At 34.9% G+C, this 16,694-nt stretch overlaps 1 protein-coding gene across 1 annotated transcript; it reads left to right on the top strand.

Annotated features, from left to right (window-relative positions):
* Positions 1-530: 530 nt before the first annotated feature.
* On the top strand, positions 531-3,538 carry LOC110799243 (protein RGF1 INDUCIBLE TRANSCRIPTION FACTOR 1). Its single transcript, XM_022004463.2, has 4 exons — positions 531-995; positions 1,631-1,876; positions 2,022-2,162; positions 2,990-3,538. Exons 1-4 carry the CDS (start codon positions 993-995, stop codon positions 3,341-3,343), a joined length of 744 nt encoding a protein of 247 aa, XP_021860155.1. The 5' UTR covers positions 531-992; the 3' UTR covers positions 3,344-3,538.
* The last annotated feature ends 13,156 nt before the right edge of the window (positions 3,539-16,694 follow it).

The raw sequence follows: 16,694 nt of genomic DNA, 5'->3' as shown, positions 1-16,694 counted from the left end.
TAAGTCTCTGTTTTATTCGACTTATTTTGTCTAAACTTATATTATCTCAATTTATTTTATATGCAATAAACTTATTTTGACTGGAATAAACTTATTTGTGTGTTAAAATGTCTGAAAAAAACTTAATTTTTTTTAATTATTTATTTAGGGAAAATTGAATCAATTGGTGTCGATGAACTCATTTACGAAATATATTTTATTTTATTAACTTTTCTGTAAATAATTATTAAATTATTAAAAAGTATTACATAAAAATATTTACGGAGTAGTAATAATCATGCGCTGCACGGATATAAAACTAGTTGATCTCAAAGACCGAGACAGACAAATAAAAAGAGAGTGATCATATCGACTACCCAAAAACTCAACTCTAATAATCCTACTATTATACTACTACTATAGTAGTACTAATAGTAATTTAGTAATTTGTATACAAGTAAACTTAGGAAATGGAATAAAAAAGACGGATAGAAAATGGGGACAAACTTATTTTTACTAGTTCAAGAAGGAGAGAAGAGAGACCCTAATAAACAAAGAGCAAAACTTTTGGATTTTATTTAGTTAAATTTTGAAGATCTCTTTTGCCAAGGTGATGAGCAACCACATTTTTGGCCCTTAATTTTAAAGGAAGATTTGTGAATGGGAGACATGGAAACAGCTTGCACGTTCTCCTCATATCTTACTCTCTCTCATTTTTATATTTTTATTTATTTTGAAATAAAATTTTTATTTTAAAAAAAGGGCAACTCAACTCATATATCTCAATCTTTCTTCTTGACAATATGTTGTCTCACTTCCCAAGGAATAAAAAAATATCCCCCTAATTTCCTCTCTTGTGAACTTCCATAAATACTCACAAACTTGATGCCCTAAAAACCCCTCTTCCCTCTTATTTGTCACTTCTTCCGATTTTTACTATTTCCAACTTCCACTGTAAACCTCTTCCTAGAGGAGATTACCCAATAATTCTTATTGTTTTCTTGCTTGTCATCATGGTATGTTCAATTTCTACCCTTCTTTTTCTTTAAGCTTCGCGAATTTTGAATTCTAATTACTTTCAAGTTCGTGTTCATATAATTAATAACAAATCCCGGCCCTGTAACTCAAACATATTGTGAAATTAAGATGTGTATATATATTTTCATGTTTGAATTTTGGTTGGCTCCAAGTTCATCATAAATCATATATGGTTGCTAAATTCTTGCGGATTTAATTAAAAGTTTCTCCTTTTCTTTAGGGGTGGGTTTTGGTTTTGGTTTTGGTTTTGGTTTTGGTTTTATCTTTATTTTATTATTCGTTTTTATGTTCCGAATAATCGAAATTCTGAATTTTGGTTTGCTCAAAACTCATAATTGTTAATAATTTTTGTTCTTTTTCATGTTTCAGATAATTATAGATTGTTGGAATTTTGTAGTGTATTTTTGATATATAAATGATTCGATGTATAATAATAAGTATAAAATTCATGCAAAAAAATGTTAAATTTCTGGTTTATTTTGACAAAAACTATTAGGGTTATTGGAATTTTATATGTAGTTTAATTAGCTCAAAAACTTGATAAGTTAATGTTAAATTCATGGAAAAATGTTAAATTTGTGTGTGTGTTTTGTATTGACAAAAAAATGATTAGGGTTATGGAAAGCCAGCATGGTTGGAAGCACTATACAGTGAAACCTTCTTTGTGAATTGTCCAGTTCATGAGACAGCAAAGAAGAATGAGAAGAACGTATTATGCTTAGATTGTTGCACCAGTCTATGCCCTCATTGCCTCACCACACACCGCCTTCATCGCCTTATTCAAATTCGCCGTTATGTTTACCATGATGTTATTAGGATGGAAGACCTTGAGAAGGTTATTGATTGTTCTAATGTTCAGGTTTGTTATTTTTCCACAATTCCCCTTCCATAATTCAGTTTCTTTTTTTAATTTTCAAACACGAATTTCAATATGTTAAGAATTTGAACTTTCAGAAATTGAGATAATTAATTAATACTAATACTCAATTTTGGATTTGATTTAGGCTTACACTATAAATAGCGCCAAGGTGATATTTATCAAGAAAAGGCCTCAAAATAGGCAATTCAAAGGAGCTGGAAATTATTGCACTTCTTGTGATAGAAGTCTCCAAGAACCTTATATTCATTGCTCTCTAGGGTGCAAGGTATACAAATTCATTAATTCTATTTAATTCCCTCTTATTATACTCCATTCCTGTCCTTTTTAATTGTCGCTTTAATTTGATTTCCGTATACATATTATGTAGTATGTGGTTATACAATGCAAAATCAAATGTTTGTTTAAGCATAGAGTTAATCTCTTGCTTAGATCGATTAATCACTATAGTTAATTATTGAAACTTGAACCTATGTGCATGTTTAATTAACTAATTACTTGTGTCACTATCACTACAAGAAACAATGAATTCCGACCATAAACTTAAAGTGTGTTTGGTCTTACTCTTGTGTATAGAATTCTCATTCCAAGCTCGCTTTTCCAATTTAATGTCAATATATTCAGACTGTACTCAATACTGATGCGTATGTACGAGACGTTTCAAATACTAATTAATTAAATTATGCATTCAGATGTGCATATTTGATCATACAATGCAATTATGCAAAATTCAAATGTTAGGGGAGTTAATTTTTTACAAAGTACGACACTTGGGAGTTTAAATTTCATTGTTTCAAGTAATTTTTGCTGCAAAAAATGAGAGTGGGTGTAATTGTGCATTGGTGCTTGAGCATCTTGAATTCGTCAGTGTTCAAATGTATTGAATTCCAGCTTTTATTGATTTTAAGAAATTAAAGGGTTCTAGTTTCAAGAATTACTCCAATTATAAGGGATTATAGTTCAAGTACGTACATATATTTAATTTGTGAATAACCAATAAGGTTGACATAATGGTTAAGGTCTGTGTCCGATATGTGTATGTAATTCTATTGTGAATAATGTTTAAAGTATTATTGTTATTGTTATTGTTATTAGGTGGACTTTGTGTTGACACATAATAGAGACCTTAAACCATACTTAAGGGTATGCAAAGTGTTACAATTAAGTCCGGACTTCTTATACCCTCAAGACATGGGAGATGATGAAATGACGAATGAAACCCCCAACTCCACCATTGTCGATTGCGGGGACGAGCCAATGAGTTCGTACTGCGGCGGCTCATCGGACTCCGAGAACATGAGCGTGGCATGCACGGCTACCGATATCGTCCGGAAGAAGAGAAGTGGTTTATATGTTTGTGGAAGATCAATTAATAAGGTTTCTGACGAAGACATGGCTACAAGCATGAGTAGACGAAAAGGAATTCCTCATAGGTCTCCTTTATGTTAAAATTTAACTTAATTACCAAAAAAAATATCACGAAAATAAAACAAGTCCTCAAATTATTAATCTCTCTATTTTTTATTTATTTGTAGGAGTATTTAGTTTTATTTCTTTTATTCCCTACCCCCTTTTCTGTTAAGATTTGTTGTGCTTATTATTGAGATTAATTGTTATATATTGGACTAACAAGTTCATATTTGATTTAGTGAATTATCTTCGATTGCAAATGAGCCACAAGTGCCCTACTGATTATAAATAGGGATGGAGATTTGTATATGTGACCTATCACACATAATGGTGGACCTTTACTATCACTGACCACGCACAAGCTTGACCTATTAGTTGATTTAGTTAATTACTTCATAGTTAGTTAAATTAATATTTCGATCTTAACCTTCTACCTCGTTCTAAGTTAATTAGTCACTCGGTCGGGCGTTTTGTCTTAATGGCATCACGTGGTTCCCAATTCCAAGTAAATGGTTTTTCTACATTTTCCATGTATATTATTATTATATTTTACTTATATTATTATACAATTAGGTTTTCAAATTAATAAAAGTAATTAATTGAATTCAGGCATTGTAAGGCTTTCATGCTGTTCTTCATGATTCTATCTCTATGAAAGTGACACTTCTTTCATCTGGGGACATTATTATGTAAGAGCATTCAATTAAATTCATCATACACTATATATGTGCATTTAATGGATACTACTACTTTTTCACTAGTAATTCATGCATTTCACATACATTTAATGTATACGTACATGTATAATAGACGCGCAATCTCTTATGTAGTACATTTTCTATGCTCCATATTAATCGTTATATCTGAATTATTACACAATTTTGAATAATAACGAAAATCTTGATGTTATTAAAGATTAGTTCTTCAAATTATAACATGATTTGTCTTCCCATAAGAATATTGATTGAAAATTTAAAAAGAAACGGTCGAAATGTATAACTATAACTATTTTTTACGTCTGTCTTTTTTAATTGGGTTTTGGGAGCATATTGTATAGCATTACCTCATGATATAGACAACAAGATACATAGTACGACTGGCAAATGAATAATTAATACTTCGTACTTGTTAATTCTTGGGTTAATAGAAATGAGAGTAAAGATGCTGTTAATTAAGTGTTAAGAGAAGATTAAAGTTGGTAATTAAGATTAATAAAATCCATAATCTTTGTCAGAATCCTGATACTGTGGTCCCCTACATATAGTACTTGCTATCTCGAAATGAAGAGCCTTCCTTTGACTTTGACCATTACGGACAAACACTTTACTCCGTTTCAAGCCGGTGTTGTTGACTAGTATAAGCTCTTGTTACAATTAGCAAGTTATGTTGCAGAAATTACATTATTGGTGGGCTTATATTATCTTTGATTGGCTTATATACACTATATTTTGATCTTACAATTAGTAACCTTGTTTCGGGTATGAAACAAGTAATCTGGAATAAGGTTTTAATCGTTGTGTTGAAAAAGACCGTGCTTGATTTGTATTTTGCGTTTAAATATACCTACATACAAGGATGTTAACTGGTATCGAGGTGGATCCTAGAAAAGCTCCTCTGATGCTTAACTCACTCGGTGAATTCACGTAAGAGAGATCTTACTAGCGCAAATACGATTGTGCAAGGGTGTGTATGGTGCTCTTGGTGCACTGGTGTCCAAACGACACACGTCAAATATAAAACGCGGGTTTAAATCTGGAGAAGAAAAGAACAAACGTTGTTTTTTTGTTAAAAAAAGAACAATGACTGCTCTGTTCTATTCTGGTCGTTTTATTTTCGTTCTTTTGTTTTTCGCTCCATTTTTCTGGTATATAGACCTTCTTTTTTATAATTTTTGAATCAGAATTTGTGAAGAGGAGAGAGAAAATATGAAGAGGAGAGAGAAACTGTGAAGAGAAGAGAGAAAGTAATCGAAAATCATCAGATATTAGTTGATTTTTCTACTTCAATATCAAATTCTATTGATTCTTCTTATTCAAATTTGAATTCCTCTGCTGATAATCCGATTTGTGAAGGCAATTTTTCAATTTTTTAAAAACGACTTACTTATTTCTGATGATTTTGATTTCGATGTTCGTTATTTGATCATTTCAATTTATTTGATTTTTTTTATCATTTGGATTTCTGCATTTTTCAATTACTTTGATTAATGTATTTTGATTATATATTTTGATGATTTTGATGATTAATGTATTTTGATTATATATTTCCGATGATTTTAATTTCTGTTCTTTTTTCGATTTTATATGTTCTTTTAGTCTTACCTTTTGTTCTTTTATATATTGGTTCTGATATATGTATTAAGAGATTGTAATAATACAGAAAATAATTATTGAACATGTTGTTCTTTTTTGCTTTAGCTTGCTGTTCTTTTATGCTTTGGCTTGTTGTTCTTTTTTGCTTTAGCTTGTTGTTCTTTTGATATTAACACTTCAGATCAAATTGTTCTTTTACCATTTTTGTTGTTCTTTTATCTTTTTTCTTGTTCTTTTTTCACATGGTTAAAATAAGTGTTCTACATGATATGTTCTTTTATGTTATTTATAATGTTCTTTTTCTTTACTTTATTATGTTCTTTTATGCTCTATTGTTGTTCGTTTTTTATTGGTAATGTTGTTTTACATGGTTAAAATAAGTGTTCTACATGATATGTTCTTTTCTGTTATTTATAATGTTCTTTTCTTTATAATGTTCTTTGAGGTTCATCCTCTTTTTGTTCTTTTGAGGCATTGCTTTGTTTATTCAGCCTCTCTTCTTGTTCTTTCAGCTGTTTTTGAAGATTTAACATCATTTGTTGCTGGTCAAGTAGAAGCTTTTGCTCTTCAATACTGTACTTTCTGAAAAAAGAACAAACATAAAAGAACATTAAGATTTATATCTAATAAACACAAAAGAACAGAACAACAAAACACACAAAAAAAAAACAAGTGCACCGTTCTTATCATGAACATGGCTTGTATTTCTTCTCCTTCCCCCCCCCCCCCCCCCTTTTTTTTTTATTTCTTTTATTTTTAATTTTCTATATATATAATATTTCTCATGTTGGATTCATAACTTCTCATTTTAGAAACACATTCTTGAGAGAGAAAGAGGAGAGTTTTTAGTTTCTCCCAACAGAAGAGAGATTTTATGAGAGAGAAAGTTCAAAATAAATTTTCTCCTCCTTCTTTCTCTGAAATGTGATATTAATTGAATTACGTTTACAAAAATCTAGTTTATTAAGCAAAATACTATTTCAATTTCGCTATTTTTTGAATTTTTTTTATTCATTCAAAGAGGTTTATGCTGTTGATGAAGTTGCATCGGGTGATTAAGGTAAATTTTCTCGTTCTTAATTCTATGTTCTTTTTAAATTTTAATGTTCTTTTCTTATAACTTTCTATTTCCGTGGCATCAAAATAATGTGTTCTTTTATAAAATCAGCAATTGTTCTTTTTACATATTTACAGTGTTGTTTTCAGATATTTTTTGATAAATAAAATAACGGAATTAAAACATATTTTTAATCTTAAATAATAAATTGTATCAGAAGTGCACTAACGACTTTTGAAATTCACCGTCGTGTTATTTTTTTAATTAGAACATAAATTGGTTGAAAAAGAACATTTCCAGAACTTAAAAGAACAAGAAAAAATATAGATATGGTTTTAAAGTTCATCAAAGGTTCGTCGTTTTATTTTTTAATCAGAACATAAATTGGTCGGAAAAGAACATTTCCAGAACTTAAAAGAACAAGAAAAAAATATAAATTTGGTTTTAAAGTTCATCAAAGGTTTGTCGTTTTATTTTTTAACTAGAACATAAATTGGTTGGAAAAGAACATTTCTAAAACTTAAAAGAACAAGAAAAAATATAACTGCTTTTTATATTTGTACCTTTTCTCTGATTTGTTAATATTAGTGTTCTTTTTGGGTTTTTGCTAATGTTCTTTTACTTTACTTGTTAATGTTCTTTTCTGATTTATTTTCTTTGTTCTTTTCTCTTTTTTTTGCGGTTTTTATGTTTGTTGCGTTTTATTGTTATTTTTGTGTGTTTTTGGGCAGGTGCACGAAGAGCACCGTGCACACCCCTGTATAATCCGAGCGTTGCTGTATTTAAGGGCAATAAATGAGCATCCTTAATTCACCGCTTATTGACATATCTATATTATTAAAGCAAAGTGGTGAGGAATGTGAGGGCTACAAAACCTCAATTCTCATCTCTCATGTTTCGTTATTTAAGGAAACTTAAGAAATAAAAAAAATTAACAAATCAGCAAAACCACCCACACAAAATTATTGGGGAGACTAAATTGGAAATAACAATAATAAAGGGTAATTAATGGACATGAAAGAATAAGGAAATAATTTAGAACAATTATTCACTTTCAAATTTCATGACAAATCTATGGTACAAATGAAAACGTTACATATTTTAGCTTCTACCAAAAAAAAAAAAACATATTTTAGCCATGGAAGATCGAATTCTGCATAGTTACACAAATGCGAAAATAAAAATAAAAATATAATAACTAGAATTATATATTGAAAATCATATTACAAAAAATTACTTCTAAGCCTACATGCACAATTGTTCATATTTTCAAAGCTCTGCATTTTCCACTTGCCGCTACATTTTAATTTCTATAATATTGTAATGTGCATGTCTATATTATTCTACCGAATTTCATGCCATTCTTATTAAATTTAACCGGCAAACTCCAACAAAAGGGAAAAAAATTAACACATAAGAATTTGAAGAAAAAATATAGAAAAATTGATAAAGGCAGTCTCAACTATGGGCCTTCCTCTTTAAAAGGTCCCAAGTACGGATTATTACTGGGTGGTCCTAACTTAGGGGGAGCTTGACTTTGCGTGGGCTTTTTTACTGGTGACCGGTTGACTAAGTTAAAGATGTTTTTTTTATATTTTTTAATTTATCTTTTTATTTTCCCAAATTTTGTGAGGTAAGCTATTGTGAGGCATGTGTTTTTGTTTTCCCTCCCATTTTCTGAAGCCCAACCACCTTCACCAACCTTCGTTCTTCCATTTACTCCTCCTTCTTTCATTTACTTCTCTGCGAAAAAAGGACGCATCCATCACCATCCACCATCATCACTCGTACTATACTACATCAATCACCATCTGAATTTCCGTTTTTGGAAGGATTCTCTTTCATTTTGTGGGTGACTTCAATTTCGCACCTAAACATCACAATCACGCCCAAAAATTGAAGGTCAACATCAATTTATGAGTACGTTTGTAGTTTAGGGTTTTATAACTGCATAATCAAGTGTAATTTCATGTTTAACCTAATTAATTTCGCAATTTAGGGTTTTCAATGTAGTAATTTTTGTAATTAGGGTTTTAATTTCGTGACTCTGAAATTCAACTTCCATGATTGTCGATGTGAAGAACCGGAATTATGCCTAATTGTTGTGATTTTAAAGTCGTCATTTTTCGTAATTTAGTAATATTTGGGAATTTGAAATCGTAAATTTGCATACTTTCCTAATTATTTTCAATTTAAAATCGTAAAATTGCATAATTCTGTAATTTTAGTGGTTTTTAATCTCGTAAATTGATCAATTTATGTTTGTGTGATTGTAGTTTAATGGGGGATCAAGTGGTTGTTACTTTGAAATTTTGGCATGGGGGTTTGTTTAAGGATAAACCGATAGGTCGACAATATGTGGGTGGGCAAGCTAGAACGTTTCATGTGGATATTGATGAACTATGTTGGTGGTATTTACTGGAATTAGTGGAGAAATGTGGGAAGTACGGGAAAGTTGAGGAGATATACTACTTTCTCCCTAATAAGGGGTTAACAGATGGGTTAATGAGGGTGTACACTAACAAGGAAGTCTTACAAATGGCTGAATTTGTGTTGAAGTGTAGGTCAATAGAGTTGTTTGTGTTACATGGAGTTGATGAACCTGTGGTCCTCCGAACCCCACTCCTCCCACTCCCTCCCCCATCAAAAGTTGTAACACCACAGAAGAATAAGGCCCAAATGAAAGCAAAGGCACCGGCTAAATCTCCAAGCCCATGATGATGCATAAAAGCCCAGCCTCAAAAAAAGCCACACAAAAGCCCAACTCCATACATCTTAGGTCCAGTCCAAGATTGAAGAGTACCCAATCTCAAACAAACAATCCTGTCCAATCTCAACCAGACTTACAAAGCACTATCTCAACAGAAATCCCACACACTCAACAATCCCAAACTGCAGAAAACCCAAACACTAAAAAAAACCCAAACAGCAGAATGAAGGAAATAATGCCCTTGGTCCAAGTATGCATTCAATGTTAAGTCTAATAAATGCGGTTCAGTATTAATTAACAAGTTAATAATTCAGTGAGATCAAGTGAGCTGAATGCCTAGCTAGAGGCCGCTTCAGTTTAAGTGGAAATGATATTAATCCACAGCTTACTCTTGACTGAACCCGTAGGGTCACACAAATAGTACGTAAACGGATCAAGTATTTAATGGCATTAAATACTCCATCTATGGATATTCGGAATCGACGGATCTTAGTTTCAGTGGGAGCTGAGATCGTCACAGGCAAGAAATGAATACTCCGGAAACGATGATATTGCCGGAAACGGAAATATGGATCGTATCGGAAATATAAATATTATCCAAGTCGTAGATGTTGCCGGAAACGGAAACATGGTACGTATCGGAAAATATTATCGGAAATGGAAATATTGCCGGAATCGGAAATATTGCCGGAAACGGAAATATTGTCAGAATCGGAAATATTATCGGAATCGGAAAATAATTCCGGAAACGGAAATATTAAATATTTGTTCGAAACGGAAATTGATTCCGGAATCGGAAATATTGAATATTGTTCGTATCGGAAAAGAAATCCGGAATCGGGAAATTAATCGGAAGCGTATCGTACGAATTAGCATCGGACGAGGCCTGCCAGACGAAGGCCCAGCATGAAGCCGGGCCATCTCCCAGCAAGCCAGCGCGCCACAAACGCACCAGCCAAGGCTGCGCCAGGCCCACCGCAAGGCAGGCCCAGCGCGCGCCAAGGCTGCGGCAGCGTGTGGGCTTGCGGCAGTGGGCTGCGAGCTCGCAGGCTGCGCGCGCGCGCGCATGGCGCCCCTCGTGGGCTGCTGTACGTGCGTGTGTGTTTGTGTGCTACTCGAATCCTAAAGCTACCGGGATTTGTCATATGATTAAATCTAATCCTAAAAGATTTAGTTTATTTAATTAGAGTCCTAGTAGGATTATAATTAAATAAATTAATATCCTAATAGGATTCCAAATCCTTTTCCATAACTCTATAAATAGGTGCCTAGGGTAACATATTTACATCGAGCATTCAAGTATTCAAATTGAGTTTTTGAGAGAAAAATTCAATTACACAATTGCCTATAAAGTGTCGAAAATAATAGTACCTTAAGGGCGATTCTAGTTGGTCAATCTTAAGGCGGATCCGGACGTGCTGTGGACTATCTACGGAGGGACGACACTTGGAGTCCTAAAGACTTGTTCTTGTTCCGTTCGGGCGCAGCTAGGGAGGGCACGCAACAAAGTGTATGCATCTAAACTATGCTAAATGATTATGTGTAAATAATATGTTTTCCTGGCTTTATGGTTTTTCCGCATGATTTATGAATTGTCATATGTATCATAACCTAACACAGAAAACCCAAACACTCAAAAAACCCAAACTGGAAACAACGTAAACCACTATAATGTTACCCAAAACCCTAACTCCTGGACCCACTGAATGCACTGGAAATACAGAGGAAGATTATGATTTCTATGATAACAGACCAGATAGTCCACTTAAATGGGATGAGCTGATTGGCGAAGAGTACTCATCCTCAAATGGTTCAGATGAAGCATACCAACCAGAAGAGGATTCTGAAGGGGGTGATTTTGATGGGGTCAATGCTGCTGATGATGATGAAGCTTTGGAGAAAGAAATCAAAGCTCTTGCTGATGAGGAGCTCAACCACCAGATTCCATAATTTGATAGTGATGATGAAGAGCTCAGGTGTTAGGTTATGATACATATGAATAAACATAAATCATGCGGAAAAACCATAAAGCCAGGAAACATATTATTTACACATAATCATTTAGCATAGTTTAGATGCATACACTTTGTTGCGTGCCCTCCCTAGCTGCGCCCGAACGGAACAAGAACAAGTCTTTAGGACTCCAAGTGTCGTCCCTCCGTAGATAGTCCACAGCACGTCCGGATCCGCCTTAAGCTTGACCAACTAGAATCGCCCTTAAGGTTGCTTAGGAATTTCGGCTATTTAGGTGCAAGTGTATGACTGATTTTTCTTCAAAATCTTACCTTTAGAATACTTCAATTGTGTCTATAAATTATGACCCTAGGCTCCTATTTATAGAGGTAAGGAAAAGGAATTAGAATCCTACTAGGATTTGGATTTATTAATTAGAATCCAACTTGAACTCTAAATAATAAACTTAATCTATTAGGATTAGGATTTAATCATATATCGAATCCTAATAGCTTTAGGATTCGTATAGCACGTACACGAGCATCGCACGAGCACCGTACACTCGCGCAGGCCTTGCGGCCCACGCTGAGCGCTCGGCCCACGCTCGCTGCTTGTGTCCGCGCGCGCGCCCAAGGCCAGTGACGTGGGCTGTGAGCAATGGACGAATGGGCAAGGGCGAAAGCATGCACAACAGTCGCGTGTGGGCAGCAAGCGAGCTGCGCCACAAGGCGCACTGCCTCGCGCAAGCGTGCGGAGCCTCGCGCGCAGCGAGCGCAAGATCGCGTGCCACGAGTGCTATGCCCAGCGTCGATGCCTCGCGCAGCGAGCGATGGCTCGCAGGAGCGAGCGCTGGCAAGCGCGAGCAGCGAGCGCTGGCTCGCATAAAGCGAGCGCTGGCGAGCGCGCGCAGCGAGCGCTGGTTCGCATGAAGCGAACGCTGGCGAGCGAACGCAGCGAGCGATGGCTCGCGTGCATCGAGTGCTGGCGCGCGCAGCGAGCACCAGCTCGCGTGATGTCTTGCGAAGGAGAGCAGCAGCAGCGATGCGACGCAGCGCATGGGCTGCGCGCACATGGCCAGCGATGGTTGTGTGCGTGTGGCCCATGGGCGTACGTTGCGTGGGGTTGTTGCGTTGCGATTAGATCGTTTTGAAATTTTAATTTGAAATTTTCAGTTTACGTAATTTTAATTAATTTTAAAATTAATAATTTAAATTATTTTCTTGGATTTTAATTTTGAATATTGTAATTATAATAAATTTTATTTATTCTAATTATTTTACTAAAATTAAAATCATGAATTAATTTAAATACGACTGAAATTAAATTAAACTTTTTGGATTCAATTATAAATTTATATGAGCTTTAAATTTTAATTAAATTTGTATGTTTCCGGTTAGACTAGAAATACATTTTTATGTTTAAAATTAGTAAAGCATATGAATTTATTGGTTTAAGTGGGAGCCCCTTTTAGTCATAAACTCTTGATTAGGTCTACAAATCCTTAAGGTTAAAACAACTTGATTAGAATTAATAAGGACTGAATAATTGGTAGATTATTGGTGCCCTTGATTAATTGCTGCAAATGTTTACGTGATGCATAATGTGTTTTACTAACCAGCTATGTGGGCCATTCATGATAATGAATGGGTGAATGATATATATTGTATATGTACTGTTTTGCAGGTTATGAAGTGACTAGTATGGCCCAAATAGGATAGAAAATATGGTATGCGTACCATTAATTTGAATGTAATTGGTCTAAAGTACCAAAGTTGTTTTTCAATTCAAATATGGTCTGCGTACCATCAAATAGTTGTAATTAGTTTTAATTATAGCTTATCCTATTTGAAGAAAATGGTGCCTCCCACAGAGATTTTCAAGACGGACTTTGAAGTTAAAGCTTCAAGATGAAGTCGGGCCATACTAGATCACATTTATCTTATGCATGTTTTAAGTTATTTATTGCTTTTAAATATGTCTTAAAATGCATGAGATCAAAAGCTTGATTATGTTGCATGATTAAGGGTTTTAGTTCACTTAAAATCTAACCAACATAGTAAGAGCCTTAATTCCAAACTTAAAAATTGAGTTAAAAGGTGCCATGCCAAAATATACACTTGCTTGGATATCCTTTACATCAATCTAGTAATAGTTTTCGCTCAGCGAGGTGTTACTTATTGGTCCTAAAGGGGCAAGGTACACAAATAATTGTGAGTACATGTTAGTTTTGGTAAAACTCAACGATATAATTAAGGAGTCCTTTTATGTCGTGGCAAAATCGATAGGTTTACCTAATAAGTTCTTAGACGTACCTATCAACCAAGAATAGTTTCTAGACTATTAGCAAAAGGCTTTTGCTTACCTAAGATGTTTTAGGATTAAGTCGACAAACTGTGCTTAGTTCTTCAATGATTTTAGGATCTTGGAATCATTTTATTCACACCTGCCGGAACACATAACTTGAATAAAATGCTTAATAAACATTGAATTATGCATGTATGCTAGAATTTAAGTTTAGTAAGAGAAACTGTGAATGGTTATTTATTTGTTTATTCTTTTCAATTGTAGTTTTTAAATATGGCAAACAACAATCAAAACATCATCATAGGTTCTGAGCTTATGGTCAAGCTGAACCTGGCAAATTTTCTTGAATGGGAAGCTAAGCTAGTTGAAATAGTCAAACTCAATGGACTTGAGTATGTACTGTCACATCCCATGCCAAGCTACTATGCCAGAGACATGACCCCTGAGAGATTTTACGCCTGGGATGCGGATCTCAAAAAGGTTATGAGTCTCATGCTGAACAATATCCCTGATGATTGGGCTAGAAGGTTTGTAGCCTATGAACCTTTTACGCTCATCAAGAATCTGAGGGATATCTGTCGTGGAAGCACGGAGGACAGGGACCTGAACGTCCATGAGTTGATTGAATCAATGTCTGGTCTAAAGGTTAGTTCTCCCAACAGGTGTTATAGGATGGAGGTCCAAGAAACACATGTTCAGCTCCTTCGCACTAAACAGAGGGTAGGCGTCCCACTGAGGTTCCATGTGGATCTTATGCGTTCATACTTTGATCGCCTAAGTCTACTAGGAACACCAATAAGCGAAAGAATGGCAGTCTCTATCTTGCTCAATTCACTACACAGTGGGTTTGGTCGCTTCAAGCAACTATACCTAAGTGAACCAAGAGAAGACACAGTTGCAGAATTTGTTCACCTTGTCAGAAAGGCTGAAATAATACTGGACTGTGAAGCCAAAGATTTACTCAAGGCTAGAAGGAGACCGTTCAAGAAAGGTGGAAAGTCCAAGGGCAATGCTAAATAAAAGCAGGACAAGTCCACATCAAGCTGTCTTTATTGTGATGGAATAGGCCATTACAAAAGAGAATGTCCAAAGCTAAAGGAAGATCAGAAGAACGGAACAGTCGTTCCATCTTCAGGTATTTTCGTTATAGACTGTATACTTGCTAATTCAACTTCTTGGGTATTAGATACAGGTTGTGGCTCACACTTATATTCCAATCCACAGGAACTAAGAAGAAGTAGAAAGTTAAGCAAGGGTGAAGTCGACCTACGAGTGGGAAATGGAGCACGGATTGCTGCATTAGCTGTAGGAACTTACTATTTGTCGTTGCCCTCCGGGCCAGTTTTGGAACTGGAAGAGTGTTTCCATGTTCCAAGTCTTACTAAAAACATCATTTCAGTTTCTTGCTTAGATGCTAAGGGATTTTCCTTTTTAATAAAAGACAATAGTTGTTCGTTTTATTTTAAAGAGATGTTTTATGGATCTGCTAGATTAGTCAATGGACTTTATTTATTAGATCACGACAAACAAGTATATAACATAAATACCAAAAAGGCCAAAAAGGATGATTCAGATCTCACCTATCTGTGGCATTGTCGATTAGGCCATATAAACTTGAAACGCTTAGAAAGACTTCAAAAGGAAGGAATTCTAGAACCATTTGACTTAGAGGATTATGGTAAATGCGAATCATGTTTACTTGGCAAAATGACAAAGCAACCTTTCTCTAAAGTTGGAGAAAGAGAAAATGAACTATTGGGTTTAATCCATACAGATGTATGTGGACCAATGAGTACAAATGCTAGAGGTGGTTTCAGCTACTTTATCACTTTCACCGATGACTTCAGTAGATATGGTTATGTCTACCTAATGAAGCATAAGTCTGAATCCTTTGACAAATTCAAGGAATTTCAGAGTGAAGTAGAGAATCAATTAGGCAAGAAGATTAAGGCACTGCGGTCTGATAGAGGCGGTGAATATCTGAGCTATGAATTTGATGACCATCTGAAAGAATGTGGAATTCTATCAGAATTGACTCCTCCTGGAACACCACAATGGAACGGTGTGTCGGAACGGAGGAACAGAACCTTGCTAGACATGGTCAGGTCAATGATGGGTCAGGCCAAACTTCCATTAGAATTTTGGGGACATGCACTAAATACAGCTGCACTCACTATAAATAGAGCTCCGTCTAAAGCTGTCGAAAAGACTCCATACGAATTATGGTTTGGAAAGCCTCCAAATGTGTCTTTTCTGAAGATTTGGGGATGTGAAGTATACGTTAAACGATTAATTTCAGACAAACTTCATCCAAAATCTGACAAATGTATCCTTGTGGGCTATCCAAAGGAAACAAAGGGGTATTACTTCTACAATACATCTGAGAACAAGGTGTTTGTTGCTCGAGATGGTGTCTTTTTGGAGAAAGATCACATTTCCAAAATGACAAGTGGGAGAAAAGTAGACCTCGAAGAAATTCGAGTCGAACAACAAACTCTAGAGAATGCTCAAGATGACATTCAGGATGAAACTCAGAGATCTTTAGAAGAATCTGGTGAGAATCATGGTCAATCTAGAAATGTTACCCCGCGTAGATCGCAAAGATATAGATCTCAACCGGAAAGGTACTTAGGTATTTTGACGAACGAGAGCTATGACGTTCTATTACTTGAAAGTGATGAACCTGCGACTTACAAACAAGCTATGACGAGCCCTAGCTCCAAGCAATGGCAGGAAGCCATGCAATCTGAATTAGACTCCATGTCTGAAAACTAAGTATGGGATTTGGTCGATTTGCCAGATGGCTACCAAACCATTGGAAGCAAATGGGTTTTCAAACTGAAAAAGGACAAAGATGGGAAACTTGAAGTTTTCAAAGCTAGATTGGTTGCAAAAGGTTACAGGCAAGTCCACGGTGTGGATTACGATGAAACCTTTTCACCAGTTGCAATGCTAAAGTCTATTCGGATAATGTTAGCAATCGCTGCTTATTACGATTACGAAATATGGCAGATGGATGTCAAAACTGCTTTCTTAAAACTGTGTTTATGACAC

The sequence above is a fragment of the Spinacia oleracea genome, chromosome 2, assembly GCF_020520425.1.
Source record: "Spinacia oleracea cultivar Varoflay chromosome 2, BTI_SOV_V1, whole genome shotgun sequence".
Taxonomy (NCBI): Eukaryota; Viridiplantae; Streptophyta; class Magnoliopsida; order Caryophyllales; family Amaranthaceae; genus Spinacia; species Spinacia oleracea.
Note: the sequence above shows the minus strand (reverse complement) of the source record. Positions and strands in the feature narration are given on the sequence as shown.